Source organism: Hipposideros armiger, unplaced genomic scaffold (genome assembly GCF_001890085.2).
Source record: "Hipposideros armiger isolate ML-2016 unplaced genomic scaffold, ASM189008v1 scaffold_62, whole genome shotgun sequence".
NCBI classification, from domain to species: Eukaryota; Metazoa; Chordata; class Mammalia; order Chiroptera; family Hipposideridae; genus Hipposideros; species Hipposideros armiger.
Window position 1 is genome coordinate 5097869 of NW_017731412.1, and position 20034 is coordinate 5117902.

At 47.1% G+C, this 20034-nt stretch overlaps 1 protein-coding gene across 3 annotated transcripts in view; it reads right to left on the reverse strand.

Annotated features, from left to right (window-relative positions):
- The window catches only part of FBXO21 (F-box protein 21), a 59469-nt gene that overhangs the window by 25654 nt on the left and 13781 nt on the right, over positions 1 to 20034 (reverse strand). For 2 of the 3 annotated variants that reach the window (XM_019641587.1, XM_019641585.1), the window contains exons 7-11: positions 19735 to 19871; positions 16077 to 16256; positions 14558 to 14690; positions 8325 to 8536; positions 6496 to 6653 (exon numbers count right to left, since the gene is read on the reverse strand). In XM_019641587.1, the coding sequence (XP_019497132.1) occupies positions 6496 to 6653; positions 8325 to 8536; positions 14558 to 14690; positions 16077 to 16256; positions 19735 to 19871 (820 nt within the window). The remainder of the gene's footprint in view (positions 1 to 6495; positions 6654 to 8324; positions 8537 to 14557; positions 14691 to 16076; positions 16257 to 19734; positions 19872 to 20034) is intronic. The other variant, XM_019641586.1, reaches the window with a different exon arrangement.

Here is a 20034-nt window from a genome sequence, read left to right on the forward strand (position 1 = left end):
GGAAGAGCGCAATGATGGTGCCAACTTGGGCCAGTGAAGCAACATCCGCCACAACTAGACTGAAGAACAAAAGGACAGCAACTTGTCTGTTCCCCTTCCCCCAAGTCTCCAGCACTGTTCCCATTCCCCCAGTTCCCCAATAAAAAAAAATTTTTTTTAATCTTTAAAAAAAAAAAAAAAAAAGAATTCAAGTGGATAGTTCAGAATTACTGCTTTGCTGCCAGTTTGTCAATAACGGTGGTTCTCTCCGGGGACTATTGTGCCTCTGACAGGACATTTCTGGTTGTCCCGATGGGGAACTGCTCCTGGCATCGCATGGGCAGAGGCCAAGGATGCTGCTAAACACATGCACAGCCCAGCCCCGAAAAAAGAGAATTGTCTAGACCAAAATGTCCACAGCCCCTGCTGTGAAGAAAGTCAGACATACATTTTAGCATCGTCTCTCTCCCCTTTCTCTCTCTCTCTCTCTGTGTAAAGTAGCAGCTTGGTGTCTGAGTGTCGGGAGGAGGGCAGAAAGGTCAGTCTGGTTATGGTCATACATCTGTAAGGACCACGGAACCCGGCAGCTGCTGCATGGAATTCTGAACATGGACCCAAAACGAGAAGCATGAAAAGGATGACAGAACGTTGGGGAAAGCACGCCAGGGGCGGACGGCAGTCCACGAGGTGCTCACAGCCCACCCCGGGCTGTTACAGAGGGTCATGACTGAATGCAGTGCATCTAGCTGCCTGGGCTCCTCGCATAACAGGAAAAATGTATTAATTAAAAAAAAAAAATTTAAAGGAGAAAACAATATTATGAGTTGGCAACTATGCATTATGATGGGAAAATCAATCCACTAAACAAGGTTTTTAAAAAATCTACTAGAAGAGGAATAAGAGAAATCTAAGTGATACAAAATATAATTGAGCAAAACATTACACAGGGACTGCTGCAAGGTCCTGGAAAAATTTTGAGAAGTCTTTCCCATTCCCTTGAAATTTCCAGAGAAATGTGTCCGCTTGTTTTATTTTTTTTTTCAAGCTACCCAAAAACATGTGAATTCCTGTGAAACTCCAAGTCCTCTGGGGGCGCCTGTTCCGCCCCGGCCCCCTCCCCCCGCACCAAGAGGAAACCACTGTCAGGGTTAGGGAACCTTTCTAGGCCTTCTATGAACATACACATGTGTTACCTACACATAACTATATGTACTTAGAGAAAATTCAGTATTATTCTAGGTGTTTATTCATACAAAACATAGAACAAGCAACTGGTTTAGTCATTGCAGCTTAGTATGCCATAGTTTAGATACATCCCAATTTGCCAGGCAAGTCCTTTTTGCAGTTATAACAAGGGGACCACAGGCCCCCTGGGTGAAGTGTTTCTCTAGTGTAGAGACCAAGGGGAAGAGAATGAGCACCTGAGATTTTTACAATTTAAAAGACAGCGTCCATACTGCCCTTGGAAATGGCTGAAATTTACACCCCAGCCCTGACGTGTGTGGGGATCCTCACACACGTGCCAGCATGTGCAGACTGCCATGGGCTGTTTGCACGTGGGTGTGTGGGGGGGTGGGGGGTGGAAACTTTCGGTCAGAAGTGTAAGACAAATTATGGAAAAGGGACCTAACATTTGGAGAGGGCACACCACGTACCAAGCGTTCTACAAGGTCCTCTATCATTAAATACAAAACACACACAAGAACCAGATGTTCACATCGCAGTTGAACTGACCTCCCTGTATGGGCAGCTGACTGAAATTCTGAGCATCTGTGACGTCATTCCCACTGTATCTAGGAAGAGTGCAGGGAAGCTGAGACAGGGGTCTCCCTACCTGATGCCAAGCAAGTGCTAAAGCACGCCCCCTAGTGGGGAAAATGATAAACATGCAAGATGCTGTCTATCCCTCCAGTAGGATTTAGGAGAAATCTCACACACAGAGGGAAGAATTCCCTTAATTGTGCAGGCTAAAACTATTTGAAGATGCCATGCATGCGTGTGGTCTATAATTCACCCCTTAACTCCCTGTGAAGCAATATTAGGAGAGCATTCATCAATGGGTTGTGCCCAGGTTACTAGGGTCACTGAGGCAAAGGTTGAAAATTTAGAAGAAAAACTTTAAAAACAGAATAACTTAATGCAAATAAGTTAACCCATAAATGTTAAAAAAAAACATATTAAATAAGTGTTTTTAAAATTTAGCCTCTCAAGGTCTCCTGCTGGCTAAATATGGGCTAATTTGAGCATAAAACTATTCCAAATTATTTTAACACATTGACTAAACAAAAATCTAGGAATCTCTGGCAGGAGGGGGTAAGGAAAGATAGAGGTGGAGATGGAAAAGGGGACAGAGAGGAGGGAGAGGGAGAGGAAAAGGAGAGAAGGGGAGAAGAGGAAAAGGAAGGGGGAGAGGAAGAGGAAAACAGGAGACAGGAGGGAGAAGGAGAAAGAAGGGAGAGGAAAGCTCTTGTTGACAGAAGTAGAGGGAATAACAGCAGTAGAAAAATCACCATTTTGCAATTCTCATATAATAAGCTAGGGGAGGAAATTCAATTAGGGCTAAAACAAACATAAGGATAAAGGTTACTCAGGAAGAGGATATACACAGGATGTCACAGTACGACTCCTTGGGTTTCTCATTAATTGCACAGGGAAAACTGTGCCTTACAGTGAGTCACTACCTCAGCCAAGCCACCCAAATCTGCCTCACTAACAGAGAGACATCAAACGCCACAGGCCTCTGGATGGGACGCAACTGTGACGCACGCAGCATCTGATAGAAGTATTCCAGCCAAAAATATCAACCCGATCTGATCAAGCTTCGGACTTAACTTCCAGTGTACAGACGATACACAGATAAGGCCACCGTGAGACAAATCCAGAATGTTAGACAATTTATAAGACAACCGGCCTGGACTCTTCAAAGAGTCAGACTTGTTAAAAAGTAGAAAAAGGAGAAGGAATGAGAAACTGTCCTTTACTAAAGAGAAACTAAAGAGACCTAACCACCAAATGAGCGCATAAATCCTGGCTGGCTCATGATTTAAAAATGAACACACACACACAGAGACCCTATAAAAGTTGTTCTGTGACAGCTGGGAAATTGGAATACTGACTGAATGTTAGATAACTATAAATAATTTTTATTTATTAGGTGTGTGATGTCACCAGTAATGCTGAGGAATGCCTCCCTCTTAGAAGAGGCATAGTTGGGTATTTAGGTCATGATGTCTGCGATATTCTTTCAAATGGTTCAGCAGAAAATTTAAGCCTCTATCTGTAGATCCAACAAATACGGTCAATGCGAACTGTTGATTCTAGTGGAGGGTGTATGAGGTTTCGCTGTATTCTTGTAACTGTTTCACATGTCTGCAATGCTCTTTATCCCAAGTTGTGAGAAGAAAAAGTTGGCCTCAGTCACACTGCTTGCACTCATGTCCTAGTTTGCAGGTCGGTTGACAAGCCGCTCTCTGACAGGGCTGCCCTCCCTCCAGCTGGATGCGAGCACTGACTAGGGGTCTGGACTGACCAGCGCGTTCTCATCCGAGAACAGGGCCGAGTTCCTTGTACACTCAGAGCTCAGGGGCGAAGGCACGGGACCCATACCTGGGAATTACTGGAGGTGAAGGCGCGATGACTCAGGGCAGGTGCTCAGGGAGCGCAGAGCAGAGACAGATGACCCAGTTTGGGGAGCGGGGGGAGGGCAGGGTGACATTAAACCTGAAGCATGACCCAAAGGTGAGGCGGGGGACAGCCACCTGTGCGGAGACCTGTGAGAATGACAATCTCAAGGAATAAAAAAGCTGGATCTGGCTGGAGTACGACAGGGTAGGAACAGAAATGGGGTCGTGAGGGGGCCTAGATCACCTCTGGGCCATGCGAAGGAGACCGGTCGGCCAGTAAGACGCTTCTGACAGGCGGCTGAAAAAGCAAGTGGAAGTCCTCTAGCTGCTGCGAAGGACGTGCCCTGTGGAGGGCGAGCCTGGAGGCGGGTGCCGCTTAGGAAGCTGGTGCGATTTAGGCAAGAAATGTCTGTGGCATGGAGAGGGGTCGGGCGACAGGAATGGAAGCAAGTAGATGGAAACATGAGAGCCAGACATTTAGGAGATGGAATCTGTGTGATCTGTTGACTGACTGAGTATGTGATACGGGGGAGGGCCAGAGTCGAAACGGTGCGCAGGGGGCACACTTCCACGAGACAAGCAGGAGAGGCGGGCGGGGACGAGGAGGCGTGAGCAGTTCAGAGCATTGGAACTCCTGAGTGCAGGTGCCCAGGGGGCTTGAGAGGTGGGCATGGCTCAGGGAAGAGGATGGGATGGGAATAAGGCTCTGGGCGTGGCCATCACATGCATCAACTGTGAGTGAGAGTGAAAGCGGTGACCCAGGGGAGCCCCACAGGGTGAGAAGAGCCCCGAGTGCCACCTGTCACGCCAGGCCTCCTGGGGGAACCTATGATGGGACGCCTCTGCATCACTTACCCCCAAACCCAGCACCCAGTTGGCACACAACAGACATCCAGGAAACACTGTTGAAACACTTAAAAATGTATTTTGAACAAAAGAGAGACCCCTAACCTTGTGGAGATACACAGTGAAATAGCTACAGAGGAATGGCTTCTGGTATTTGCTTCCAGGGAGGAGGGGTTGGGGTGGAGAGGAAACAGTGAAGACGGCCCCCGTTACGATAACCACTGAGGCTCATGTGGAAACATCACCTGGTTCATTAGTCACATAAGGGGCCAGGAGAACTACCAGCAGAAAAAGGTGGACAGCTACCCTAGGGTAAGACCGGTTGTTTCGTTCTAAGAATTTTCTAAAAGCCTCAGAATTTAAAATTGAAAAAGGTAGTTTGCTAACATTACCCACAACCTCAGTTTTAAGGAGTGTAAAACTGACAACCGGATATTAAACTTTTTTTACCAAGTCATGACACTATTATGACTAAACCTTGTATCGCATATTTACTTAAGACACAATTCCTGAATCTTCAACCTGGACACCGGACAAATTCAGAACACTTAAAACCAAATACCGTTCTACCTCCTCTAAAAATGTTTAAGTTAACAAAAACGTTTCTAGAAACTCATATCAAATCCTGAAAGTCTTAGGATCAGCCCTACGTAACGGGCAGTGAAAGCGCACGGTGAAGGCACAGGTGCTGGTCGGCAGGGCTGGCGACAGGCGACGGTTCCCTTCACGCTCGTGACACACTCCATGGCGCAGTGTGAAATCCTTACCAAGCGATTAGTGGGGGGTACAAAGAGTCCACCGATCATTCACCAATTTCCAAATTGTGATTAGAAATTGTGCGTATGATTTTTGTCACAGCTTCAAGTTACATGAAATCACTGCGAGTGCCGCTGCCTCCCACGGGGAGCACATCAGGCCCCTCCTCCTCCTACTATGTCTCAACAGATATTGACAGGTTAATGCCATCTGCGGTCTCCACAAACAGAACTCCTGTTCTATATGACCCTCTCTCACCTTCCGGTACATTAACAATAATTAACATGAATTTTTTTCTGATCTTTTTGGTACTTGAGGTTTTTATACACCTAGTATTTCTATTAATGCACTGACCAGGCCATAATATTGAGTTAGGTCAAGCCCGATGTTTTAGGTCAGGCACAAAAAGGTGTAGCTTGATGGTTATGGATAAGGCTCCTTGCCAAGTTGCCTGGCTTGAATTCCTGCTCTGTTTGAACGACCATGTGCTTCCGCTTCCTCGTGTACAAGAGGACAATGACGCCGCCGATGGGAAATGGCCGCGTCCTCACATGGACTATTAGAGCGCCGCCTGTCACGGAGCTGCACTACACGGCATGTGTGTTCGCTGCTACAGACAAAACGAATACAGTGAACACCGTGACAGGCAGGCATGCAATAAATTCATCCCATTAAATGGAGCAACCAGAAAAGGGAGGCTTACACGAAGGCCTTTTTGTCTCTAGCCTGCCTACACAGGCTCCATTTGTTTGTCTCAGAAGAACCCCGGGCCGGCACCTGTCAGGCTCACAGTGGCCCACCTAACAAGCACCTGTGGTCTTAGGGCCGGCGCTGTGGACTGCAGTTCCCATGGTGGCATCACTGGGAGAGTACAGCTGGCTGCCAGTCTCAGGAAGCCAGAGGGTGCTAGGGTAGATCCCCCAACAGTGTCCGTTCAACGCCCTCCAGTTTAAGCAGCGGGTATGGGCAGGGCACAAGCCAACCCTCCTTACCTGGAAGGAGCCCATGGCAGTGCTTTGGGGGATTTGATTGGCAAAAGCAATGACCAATCAGAACAGAGTTCAGCAGCAGCACTGGAATAGGGTCCCAGCTGTGGTGGTGATGGAGGGGGCGACCCTGGGGATGGTGACTATGTCACCTGTGGTATGGCCGCACCAGGGCATGTTAGCCATGGGACACTGCCACCTCGGAATAAACTGATGGCCTGTGTTCACAGTACTGGAGTGCTCAAGCGTGTGCTTACAATAAGCCCAGGTGTCATTAAAGGTACAGACGAGAACGAGCTACTCACCTTGGGCTGCGTATCTGCACGAGCCATCCTCCACCAGAACATTGTAGAAAGGCTGATGATGGCCGTGAGGCAGGCTGTGGACGTTCATGTTTCGAATCCACTCGTGTCCCATCATGCAGGTGGGGTCCCAGCCATAGATGACACAGTTATAGCCATACCTGATGAACATACGAGCAAGGGCAAATCAATCCCCTGGGACCCTGTGACAGCAGCTGTGAAGTGCAGAAATAGTGGCTGGGCTTCTCTGAGGCTCCCGCTCTTACAAATTTACCTGCTTTCACTCCAGGTTGCATCATTTTCCAGGGTACCCCTGCCCCTCTCTATCAGACAAGATTGGGTGTGTTCAAGGTGCCATGGCCGTAGGCCCCCTGCCCCTCTTTATAAACCCCTCTCACTATCACAATATAGCACTTCAGTTAGAAAACAATTTACTTTTCGACAAACAGCGATGAGACAACAAGCGGTTATCAATATGGAAAAAGGTATCAGGACCCAGGCCAGACAACAATACACAAAATCGGTTGTTAGAAGAACGGAGACCTAGGTAAAAGGCAGAACTTTTAAACCACCTTTGTAAATCGGGACAGCGAATGATTTCTTAAACAAGGTACTAAAAACACAATCCATAAAGGAAGAGACTGATCAATCTGACAGCACTAAAGACCCTGATTCAAACAGACTGTGTGTGTGCGCATGCACGCACACATGTATGTATGTATGTATGTATGTATGTATGTATGTATGTGTGTGTAAAAATAGACAGACAGACAACTGGGGAAACATGAACTGAGTAGATATTTGATGAGGTTACGGAGTTGTTGGTATTTTTTCTTAGCTAAAATACATTCACAAGATGGTAAATGTATTTTTTTTTGTTTCTTACGATTTTTTTGTAAATGTATTTTTAACAAAAAAAGAGAGCCCTTCCCTTGTAGAGATACACAGTGAAATAGCTACAGAGAAATGGCCTCTGGTATTTGCTTCCAGGGAGGAGGGGGCGGGGTGGAGAGGAAACAGTGAAGATGGACCCTATTACGATAACCACTGAGGCTCATGTGGAAACATCACCTGGTTCATTACAGTCATTTTTCTACTCTTATATATGTTTGAAATGTCCATAATAAATAAAAACAGAATGAAAACACCAGCCAGAACCTGGAAAACGATATCTGCAACCTCTGTGCACACAGAGACCAGTAGACAGAAAAAGACTAAAAATCAGTCAAGACTAAGAACTCAATTGAAAAATAAACAAAACACTTGAAGAGGCACTTAATAAAAGAAATGTGAATGGCCAGGAAACCTAAGAAAAAGAACCTCAATTTGCATAGTAACCAGGGAAACACAAATCAAACCCACAATGAAATACCATTTGCCATTTACCACAGAAGTGCATTTTTAAAGGTCTGGCAATCAGTTCCCACCCTGCTGGTGGGATGTAAATCAGTGCAATCACTCAGGATCGCTTAATCCTATCTAGTAAATCGACTAGGAGCACACCCTACCACTCGGCAAATCCCTACCCACAACTCAGATTCAAGATGGAGACTAAAAGAAAGCTGCTTTCATCTTCCCACAAACAAAACCGTCAGACACTGAAAGGTCACAAAACCATCAGAAGACCTCCCAGACAAGAAAGCCAGTTCCTTCTCAAAAAACAAAAAGGTTGAAGACACGTTCAGCTTCCGGTCCTTCCTGGGGTGAGCGCTCAGCTGCTGCTTGGTGTTGGGGCCCCTTCAGGCGTGTCCCTGCAGCTCCTGAGAAGCTCTGCTCACAGGCACACGGGCGGGCGGGCGTCCTCGGCAGCCCCGCCCGCGTGGGGCACTCACCGCTTATGCTTCATAATGAGCCCGATGGAGTAGCAGACGTCTCTGTGCTTCTCGTGGGAGCGCAGCTTCACCTCTACGCCCACGTCCTCCTTCTTGCGCTCAATGTGCTCTAAGGTATGCTGCACCAGGTAGCCCACCGCCCCGTGCTGCCCGGGGTCTAGGGTTTGGATGTGCTGGAGTATGTCAAGCACCTTCAGGACAAGACAGAAAGACTAGGTGATAATATTTTTATTTAGGCCTTTTCTTTTCCACTGCACTACACCTACCTACCCTGACAAAGGACGGCAAGGCGGGGCTGAAGGGGCCCTCCCCACTCAGTGTGCTGTCAGAAGCCCGGGCTTGGCGCACTCTCTTCTGGACCTGGGAACTGGCCCCAGACATCCAGTTGCAACCAGCGTGAAGGTAAGGGATGGTTTAGGAGACACAGTGGACTGGAATCAGCGTGGGCTAAGGAGGCAAGGGTCTTGCCTTCTTGACCAGTGTGGGGTTCAATGTTTTAGACACAGAAAGGAAGCAATTTTAAACTGCCCTTCATGAGTGGGGAGGAAAAGTAAATGCTAAGCTGCTTCAATCAAGACCAAGAGGACGTTTGACGAGCTGCCTCGGTGCTGGGGAAAGTGGAGAGGTCAGAGAGAAGCCACTTAGGGGAGGGGACGCAAATGAGTTCAGTTTCTGATGTTAAACATGGTACTAGGGCTCTGAAATCCTACTGGTCATTTCCATTATTCTTACTCACGATGAAATTTTGTATTAAAATGAGCAGGGAGAACCCACATCTCAGTGGGATTTAAATAACCAGCTGGTGGAAGCAGAATTCAAAGTTATATTCTTCCTACTGTACCCGGTGTCTCCACGGGAAATACAGATTCTAGTAACGTGAATATGCGCATGGACACGTACGTACACACACACACAATGACATGACAGCCTGAGCAGAGGGCCTCTGACACGTCTGTCCTTTGGAAACGCGCGCTTTCCCTATTCACTGGGTCTTAAGACAAGGCAACCTGGACTCTAGTGCCAGATCTGTCAAACTTGCTGTTTTTCCCTTTGAATTCATTTATTTGCTTATCAAGTGATGAGTAATAACAGCCCTATCTATTTCCTGACATATTTTGAACCTGTCGAAGCGTTGTGAAAACTACCGTTTTACACAATGTAAGTAAGCTCTTATTCTAAGACCCAATCTGGCATTCCAGGTTGAGATTCACAGGATCTCCATCTTTACTGAACACTTATTCTTCGCTGGTCGCTGTGCCAAGTCCATCACTTTCTCATTTCATTTAATCCTCCCAACCTGAAGGTCAGCAACACATTATGTTTCATAATGAGCCCAACGGAGTAGCACGCATCAGGCTTAGTGAAGGGAAGTAACTTGCCTGAGATCATGGGGTCATGAAGACGTGGTGTGAGGATGGGACGCTGGGCTAACTCCAAACCCTAGGTGTCACCACCATCACACCACAGCAAGAGTAGGGGTACTTTAATTAACTGTTATGAAAAGTTTCAAACACATAAAAATAGACAGAAGGCATTTGACTCAAAGTACCTCAAACCCAGCTTCAACCACTATCTGCTGAGAGACGATCCCCACCCAGCTCCCCCCCTCCCACAGAGGACTTTTAACTTGGGCAACTCGAACAACGTTTATCTTTTGTAGCTAAAAGCACTGGATTTAACAGTAAGCTTCTATTTACTGGGTTTGCGTAATGCATTCCTTGTGTTCCCCTATCAGTTCCAACCAGTTAGGACTAGCGAGGCTTCTGCTCCATTCCACAGGCTCAGCCTCCCCCCCACTTCCCCTCCCCCAACCCCGCTTTCCCAGCAGCCCCTCCCAACGGGGCAGGGGAACAGGCTTAACTTGGAATCTTCAAAGAAGTCCCAGTGCCAGAGGAGGAGATGAGGCACAGGGGTAATCCCCCCTCCTTCCCTTGATGTGTGGATGACAGGGTAAAGGGAGGGGCGGGAACGGATGCTATGGTGATACGGACCTCGGACCTCGTATGTTCCTGAAGAGCAGTGCTGAGGGCTGGGTACCATGATGTGTCCAAACCAATGTCTAGGCCTAGAATCCTGAGTCCACAATTTCTGGGGTAGAGATCTTGGAACAGGGAGCCTATCACTCATGACTGGCAAACCTTTTCTGTAAACGGCCAGAGGGTAAATATTTTAGGCTTTGTGGGCCATATGGTCTCTGACTCAACTACTTCCCTTGGCAGCTGTAGCTGGAAAGCAGCCGGAGACAACACGTAAGCAAATAAAATCTCTAAGACCAGGCCGCCTGGGGCCCATGGGCTGTGCTCTGCTGGCCCTGCTCTGTCCCCTTAGCAGCAGTTCCCCTGAGGCTGTCTCTGAAGGGCTGGGCTCCATCCTCTGAATGCCCACCTGTCTGTGGGCTCTTCTCCTTTTGAGCTGATGCTGTACCCCCTGCCAAATGTTCTAGGATGCTGGCACCCGGCTCCAGGTCCCATCAAATTCAACATACCCCACACTGAACACTTTCCCCTACCCCAAAACAGGTCTGTTCTCCAAATACCCACTTTTCATGTGGCCAGACAGCTGTTGGGGAATCTGGATATCCTCGTTGAGCCTTTCCCCTTATTTGAACCCCTATTGTGTGGCAGGAACTATGCTGAGAGGAAGGGGAACAGTTCCAATAAAGAACAAAACAGCTATGGTCCTCGTCCTTAAAAGGCATGGGCGAGTGGACTAGGAAGGGCAAACAAACAGCTACGACAGTCAGGAGGAGCTCTGTGAAAGGGCAGCGCAGGGCCAGCACGACAGGAGGACCTGGCCTTACGGGACGGCCAGGGAGGGGGCGTCAGAGGCAGAAGTGAGCCGGGATGGAGCTGAGGGCCAGGAAAGGGGCTCCAGGCAGAGCTGCAGTGAGTGCAAAGGACTGACACAAAGGACAGTGACCGAGGGAGGACAACGTGGTCGTGGCAGCAGGGAGTACAAAACGGGCAACCGTGAGATGAGAAAGCCCAGGCAAGGAGGGCCAGGCCATTAAGAACCTAGGAAGCCACACTGAAGACAATGAGCCTGACCTTCAAGACAGTGGGGGAGCCAGTCAGAGGCCTGTGAGCAGTGAGGGGACATAACCGAGATTTGATTAAGGTTACGCTGACAACAGTGTACAAAACGGGTTTGAAGGGTCTCAGAGCAGTGGAAGGAGAGCACACAGAAGGCCTGTGCAATCGTCCAGGGGACTGAGGCCCGTGCAGATGTGTAGGGGGCACCTGGACACGCTGCTCTGAGCCCAGGGTCCCGGCAGGCCACCGAGGTCATGGGAGAACAGGTGAGACCAGCTGGGGGAAAGGTGCAGAGTGGAAAGCAGCCTAGAAACTACCCTACGGTGGGGGCCCTTGAAGGGTGGACAAGGAACTAGCGAGAGCCTGGGAACAGAGTGTACTCAGCAGCGAGTGGCCCCCAGCCATGGAGAAAGAAAAGACATGTTATCTGCCGAATTTGGCAACAAAGAGAATGGCTTATCAAAAAGGGGTCACTGGCTTCCTTGGCAAGAGAAGTTCACGAGAGGCAGGGGTGCGAACGGGTCTCCGTGTTCGGAGGAGGAGCGTGTGGGAGGCGAGGCAGGTGGCCATCCCAGTGGCACGTAGGGTCAGCAAGCAAGGATGTGAGCCCCGCGGGGGAGCAGAGATAAGAGATAAGGAGGGAACTGCACGGAACCCAGCAGGGCTGCCCCGGGGGTGCTTTTTGGTTTCTCCCCCCAAGATGAGAGATATTTTGAGTCTGTTTAATGCTGACAGTGGAAACAGGGAGATGAAGACATAAGAGAAGAAAGGAAAACAGCAATCCAAGGGAAGGCAGGCGAGTGGACCGAGCACAGGCGGGTCTGCCTTGGAGAACGGGAGGGCCATCTTTCCCACTGAAATGCGGAGGAAGCCAAAAGGGGTAACTACAGGTCACAATGGGGACGCAGGTCTGGCGGCAGCAGGAGAAGGTGCCTGACTGCCAGCTTCTTACAGACCACCTCGCCTTAGCCCACTGTCCCGGGGGTGGGGGTGCAGCATGTGGGTGGGCTCAGGCGCCATCCATGCGTGTGCGGGAGACCTTGGCAAGTTACCCGACTTCTCAGTGCCTCAGTTTTGTCAAAAGGCAGAAAAGCAGCGTGCACCCCTTAGGGTTGGAAGGAGGCGTTCGGTAAGTGTGACTTTAAACGTTGACCATCCCACACGCTCTGCAGCCACAATACCCTCGGATTACTGCGACAGTGACCAGGTGGACTTGTTTTCCTTAGTGCGTCCTGATTTAACGCCACTGAAAGCAAGCTGACCTTCTGGCCTCCCCAGCTCGGGTATGCTTCCCGCGGACCTAACGAGGCCAAGCAGATTCCGAGGCCTCCACAGACCGGTCTCACGCGCTAGAAACTATGTTCTCCATGCACACACATCGTGTGTGCACGTGCGCGAGTAGAGGCCGTTAAGCAGACCGCCTCTGCACACACCGAGTCCCCGCCTCCGTGCCGTGCGCACGCTGCTCCCGCCCGCTGCAGTAACCTGCTTCTCTGCCTTCTGAAGGTTTCCCATGCTTCCACGTCCACCTCAACCCCTTCTTCCCGAGAGGAGCCTTTTCTGGTTACCCCAGCTCCCCCCGGAACTCTCCGCATGGGGAGCCCCGCAGGTTTCCTTCACTGTCTCGGGTGTGTCAGTTCCCCAGCGTTTACTGAGGGGAGTCAGCTACGCACTGGGAATAAGCCACTTTCCACTTTCCATCCCTGATCTCCGAATGGGGGGCACGTCTCTGCCAGCAGCAAATGAATGGCTGTCATGAGCACACATGTACTGCATGTCAGAAATCTGGATCTTGTTTTAGTGACATCTGCTTGGCAGGAAGGCAGCCTTGGTCTGCGGACACCCAGGTGATTCCCCAGCAAGCAGCACACGAGCACGCAACAGTGTCAGTGGTGGCGGGTCAGGACCCAGAGCTTCTGCAGACTTTTCCCTATGAAGGAGATGCTAACCTCACCTTCTCGAAGGCTGACGTGCCACTGAAGCACAGAGTTTACTTATAAACAACCTTGGTTTGAAAGGATCTCTGCATTTTATAACATTCCTTAATGAATCTAAATTAAAAAGTGACAGAAATTAATTATGTATATCCTAGTATCAAAAATACTAAATAAAATGAAAAAATAAAATTAGGCTATTAAACCCAGGGCAACAGGGTTCTGGGAAGAAGGTGGTAAGTTGGTAAGTTTGGTGGAGTCTAGATTTCCCTTAACTGTGCAACCAGGTCACACGCCTTGGCTACCTGGGCCACAGATGCCATCTTTTCTTCTGGTAGGAGTTGAGAGATTTTCCTACCTGCTGTGTCCTTTCTTAGAATTATTTTAGATCTTCGAAGTTGTGAGTAAATGAGTTCATTTAGATCTAAGCAATGTCAAGCCATTTAGACGATTTACTTTCTCAAGAAAGATTTCATCCCTCTCTTAATAGCACAAGCAGATGATTTTACGGAGCCGTCCCTGTGAGAGCTCAGAATTCAGTTCTCTCACCAAGATGCTCTGAACAAACAAAATGGATTACTAACATATTCCCATGGAAAAGCAAGGGCGTGATGGGAGCGTCCAGCTGCTCCTGCACTGTCACACATGGCTGGGTGTACACGTGTGCCACGCCCACAGCTCCCTGAGGAGCACTTCTAACCCCCAACGCCGTGACCTTCTGAACGTGCCTGCTGCTGGCCGCAGGGGCCATTATAAAACTGAGAAATCCAAGTGGAACAGTATCAGACCTGACAGTTTCTCCGAGACAAACAGTCCTTAACTAGCCCAGCAGCTGGACCTGAACACATCTAGAATTGAATGTTCCTGTGTCAAACAGGGCTGGTTATATCTGGTCAATTTAGTTGCGAACAGCACAGTTGAAGAATAAGCATTTCAAGTTTTGTTTTCCCTTGCTGAGTCAGAGTGATCTGGGGAAAACACATCTTTGAGGCACCAGTGGGTGACTGGCAGGGCAGAACCTGTGGTTTTGGGTACTTAAGGCACTGACCACGAAGAGAATGGGCAACTCCTGGCACTATAACCAGTTTTTTATTAGACTAAAAGGAGACAAAAAATAAAAAATTTGATTTATGGGCCAAGATTGGGAAACTGAATAGATGTGTGTTTACCCCCATGTTAACGTAAGGATAAACCTGGGAGAGCCGCCTTTCAAGTGAAGATTTCCCTCTCTAAGGCAAGTGCAAAGCCATCAAAGTAAAATAATTACCTTCTCTGGCCAGATTCCCAGGTGGAAGTAGAGCCTGGCTTGAAGCAGCAGGAGCTGCACCTGGTCCGGGTACATTGCCAGATATAGGTCCAACGAGTCTCGCAGGAGCTGGTACGACTGGTCAATGCCTTCCCTACAGGGGAGAGAGAGACCTTCGTCTTACCCTGTGTGCTTCTGAGCAAGACCCACTTTTTCAAGGCCCGGGTTTCAGAAATAGTTGACATAAATCCCATACGTTTTCTGATTCTGGTACTTCCTCTCTGTTCAGCAAACATTGCGTTGTCAGAAAAGTCATGATGCATTTTTGCAACGAAAAACATAGAAAAAAGACATCATGACTTTTCCTTAGTTATAATGGTCTTAAAAACACACAAACACACACCCACACACACACACCAATTTTTGTGCCCCACTTTGGTGATGGGCACGAAACTGAAATCATAAGCATTTTCATTATATAGTTACCTCCATAACACTGTACATAATTAAAAATGAATTCTGAATAAAGTTCAGAGGACTTTTAAGGCAGTGAAACCATGCCGTGTGATACTGTAACGGTAGGTGCAGGTCATCAAATATTTATTAAAAGCGTAGAAGGGCTGGCCGAGTGGCTCAGTTGGTTAAGATCGCATAGCTTAAGAGTGTGCGCTCTGAGCAACAGGGTCCCTGGTTCGATTCACGGCCTGAGCTGAGCTGCCACTGAGCTGCCAACAGGTGGCAGGATGGCTCAGCTTAAAAAAAAAAAAAAAAAAGCCGTAGAATGTACACCACCAAGAGTGAACCTGAATGTATGAATGTAACTATGGACTTTGGGTGATTATGTATCAATGCAGATTCAGTGACTGTAACAAATATATCATTTTGGCATAGGGTGTTGATTGCAGGGGAGGCTGTGTGTGCTTGGAGGCAGGGGATAGATGGGAAATCTCTGTACTTTCTGCTCAGTTTTGCTGTGAACCTAAAATTGCTCTAAAAAATAAAGCCTATATATATATTAAAAAAAAAGAATTCTGCCATTAGGCAGAAAACTATTACTACAATGTACAACTTCCTATTTTCCCTGTAAGACAAATTTCCTTTGACTCAGAAGCCACATAGTTTCGTACTTTCATTAGTTTTCTTATCTAAGTGATAAAAAGGTATAAATGAAAAGATGACAAAGCACTTGGACATGAGAACATCCTGCCCCCCTAAAGAGACTCTCTGCCAGCCTAAAACATTCCCGTTCCTGAAGAATGCTTTCAGTATTTATAAAGGACTTGGACAGTCCACGTCCACTGCAGAGCTCTCAAAGAAAACTCACTTGGCACATCTTAAATCTGGATGGCCTGATAACACAGGAACCAGGTTTTTTCTGGGGTAGGTGACAGCTGTCGAGAACCCCACTGTGCTGCACAGCATACACCGCATTGCCGTGTCACAGGGAGGCTCGTTAAATAGCATTCTCTGTAAGGCAACGCAACCCAAGCCATCAAGGACACGCGTCAGCACAGGCATCAGAAGAGCAAGAAAACCTTACCGCTTGCCCAGGCTTAAAAGGTTTCCCACCATGCGCTGCAGCACCTTCTTGACGTTCACCACCCCATATAGTGCGGCAGTCACGTGCTGGCCGATCAAGTATTCACACTCTTTCACCGTCAGCTGCCTGCCTTTCCCAAAAGCGTCGATGTAGATGTAGTCGAAGATGTCCAGGGTGGCCCTGTCCAAGGAACACACAGAGTCAGCCAGGTCTGATCAGAGCTGAGCAAGCCGGTATGTAAAGCCCCAACGAGCAGCTCAAGTTAGAGACTGAATGGTCACACAGTCACGTTTCTACTGAAAATATCAAGGCCTTGCCCAAATTTAATAATCTGACCCTTTATGCGGGCTCTGCAGTGTTAAGACCGCAGTACAGTGATGTTTATGATTACAAGTACTGACATATGCCATCTAATGTTGTTTTTCAGGGAGACTGATCCTAAAACTCACGGCCAGGAGTATCAGAAGTTCAGCTGATCCCACAGATTAGCAGTAGTTAATGTCTGTGGGTCCTGGGCCCCATGATGCTAGGAGCGAAGTTATGGCCCGTTGCACAGGACTTCTGCCCTCAGTTCTGCAGACACGCTCAGGTGGTCACATACCTGCTGAGCCCACCCATGGCCTTAGGCTGGGCACCTGCTGCAGACTGCAGGGAGCTGTGTCCCTGGACTCAATCACACCGCTCCTGCCATGCTCTTGTACATGGTGGGTGTGATGAGCAGCGCGGTGAGAGGAAATCACACCAAGCCAGTTCTCACTGCATTACCAAGTACACACTATGAGCACTGCTGAGGCATTCAGGTGGGTCTCTGGTCCAGAAAGAGCTGTATTTTTTTTCCTTGAGCAACTGTTTCACTTTGATCTTATGCCCATTGTAAATCACATAAGAGATTTTCTGCTGAGCTGCTTAAAAAGCCCAGTCAGATTTCGTGGTTGAGTCATATTAATAGCCTTCCTTTAGCGAGACATACGAGTATATAAATGTTCCAGAAACAAGGGATGCTCTTCAACTCTTTTTATGAGTCTAGGAGAACCACACATATACACGCACAAATGTATAGGCAAAAATCCTAAATAAAATATGAGCAAATCAAATACAGCAATGTATTGAAAAGAATCCATATGATCAATTTAGATGCACCCCAAGAATGAAAGGAGAGTTGAACATTAAAAAATCTATTTCAGCACAAAAAGACAAGCCATTTATGATCCTATTAGTAGGCACACAAAAGAAATTTTAGAAAAAATATCTACTGATTTTATTTTTTTTTTGTAAAAAGTTATTAAAAAAAACGTTTAGCAAACTAGGAATTTAGAAGGCAGCTTTAACAATCCCAGTGAAAGTTACTGTCCCCAAACTTCATGCCTGAGGTGAAGTTTTAAAAGGATTCCTGTTACAGTCATATTCAAAGCGAGAGTGCTTGCTATCACTGTTTCTATTTAACTTTGTACAAGAGGTCCTAGCCAGCAGCATAAGATAAGTAAAAGAAACAAACTTATTAAGGCGAGAAGGAAGACACAAAACTGTCACAATTCATGTCTACAGAGAAAAGCCGAAAGAGTTGACCAATTATTAGCACTAATCATTTATTCAGCAAAGGTGCTGATTACCAGACCTATATCGAAATATCAACCACATCCTTGTACAATGTCAATACTTAGAAAACATAATTTTAAAAAATTACCATTTACAATAGCAACAAAAATTTAAGGTACGTAGGAATAAACCTAACAAGATGTCAAAGGGCTTGATGAAGACAATGATATAATCTTTTTAATGACATTAAAGACTTAATTGTATGGGAGATATGTTTCGGAAGACTCAGAGAGAAAGACTGGCGATATTCCTCATATTAATTGATGCATCCAATCCCAGTAGGCTCTGGTGCTGATCAATATGCACCCTGGGTTTTGAAGGAACCCGATGAACTAATTCTAAATCTAGATTAGAGCAAAAGGCTAAGAACAGCCAAAGCAATTTGAAGAACTTGATGGGGGGGGGTCTCACCTACCAGGTGTTGGGACCAATGATAAAGGTACAGTGAATAAACAATGTGGTCTGGGTGCAGGCCCAGGAAGCCAGGAGGACAGAGAGAAAGGGCCTGCTGCCCAGCGGCTGGTAGCTGGCTGTGCACCCTCCAGCTCGTCCCTGCCTTTCCCTGAGGGCCCAGCCCTTGAGGGGTCTCAACGTTTGTTTTTGCCTGGGGCCTGGGGTGCTAACAAATTATTTCATTGCTCATTTGCTCAGTAGGGTATGTTCATTGTAGCCTAGGAAAGAAAAATGATATTACTACCACAGACAACTGTACCCAGTAATAAATGACTGTGGTAAATAATACGGTAATTGGTATTTTAAATGCTTTACATTATGCAGAAATCCTTGGTGGATTATTACATAGGCATTTAAGAATATTTTAGAGATATTTGGGGAATTTGGTTGGGTTATTCAGAGAGAGGGAATGGGCCGAAAAAATAATTTCCCCCATTGAAAATCATGGAAAGTGGGTGCCTGCTATCTAAAAAAGAAACCAACGAATACATTTTTAGGAACAGATTACATTTCGAGAGAAGGGAAGCCTGTACATACTATTTAAGGAAAAATACATATGTAAGAAACCATAAAAATTTGCATGGAAATAACAAATACTTTCAAACTAAACTGGCGGTTGCCTCTGGAGAGGAGGGAGAAAGAGATAAGGAAGAATACCCAGGAAGCTCCGACTATACATCATTTTACCTCTTAAACTAGGGAGGTAGAAATACAGAGACAGACCAGTTATACTTCTTTTCTTTGTACGCGTCAGCAACTCTACTAGAAGCATAAAGCACTGGGTCATCTCATTTAATCCTCCAAACCACTTTATGGAAAACTTTAGCCCCATTTTAGAGGAAGAAACTGAGGCTCAAAGGAAGCCACGGTTTGAACCCCGTCTGACTTCAAAGCTCAGGTCCTTTCTATTATATGCTCACCACTACACCAAAAGGTATCAGAGCTAGTCATTAGGAAGTAGTTTCAAAGAACAGGATATAATTAAGAAACCTAAATAATGGCACATTTAATGAGAAGACATATCTATTTGATGAACTACCTCTTTTGGAACAGCTAGGCTATAGCTGAAAAGGAGCTTTATGCCTGGTTTTAAAAAAGAGAACAAAACAGAACTTATTCACCTGGTCTACAAAATGCGTATCCATCGCCAACCTGGCCTAAAAGGAGTGCCACTGATGAGAACGTGAATATTTGCTTTGCACATCAATGAAAAACTTGGCTGTCTAGTTCTCTCTCCCCCTCTCCCCTGCCTGTCTCTTGTGTGGGGAGAGAGGGGGAGATTTTATGGAAGACTGGAAAGTAAGAGTTTAAGAACTCTTTGTTCTGATCTGCTTTGGAACAAAGAGACTTTGAGGCCCACACAAGCCCTTGAACTCCTAGTCCGAGGCTTTAAAACGAAACTTCTTACTTTGTGATAACTGTAGACTCACAGGCAGTTGTGAGAAATACAGCGAGATCCAGAGTACCCTTCTCCCACAACCAGATGATGGACATGGAGACAGGACACGAAACAGCCCCATCACCACCGCAGTTCTCTTCTTAACCTGTAGTTCCCTCCCTCAGCCCAGTGGGAATGAATCTTTAGGACCACGGGCCATAGATGGCTCACCCTTCTGCGCCTTGGCACCACCTTAGTAGGAAGTGACTTGGGAAGTTGACAGGTTCCAGTGGGACCCCCAACTTCCGGGCAATTGTCATGTAGAGAAGAGACATGCTGATTGGGATTCCTGTCCTGCGGATCAAAACCTAAAGGAGAACAAAATGCTTTAGTTACTAGAAATAAAACACCCATTCTCATCCCTTCAATGCAAATTTTTATCAGGCACCTACTGTATATCAGGCAGGAAGCCAGGTTTTGTGGCTTCAGTGGATGAGTATTTTATTTAGTTAGACCTGGGGTCTACAAACC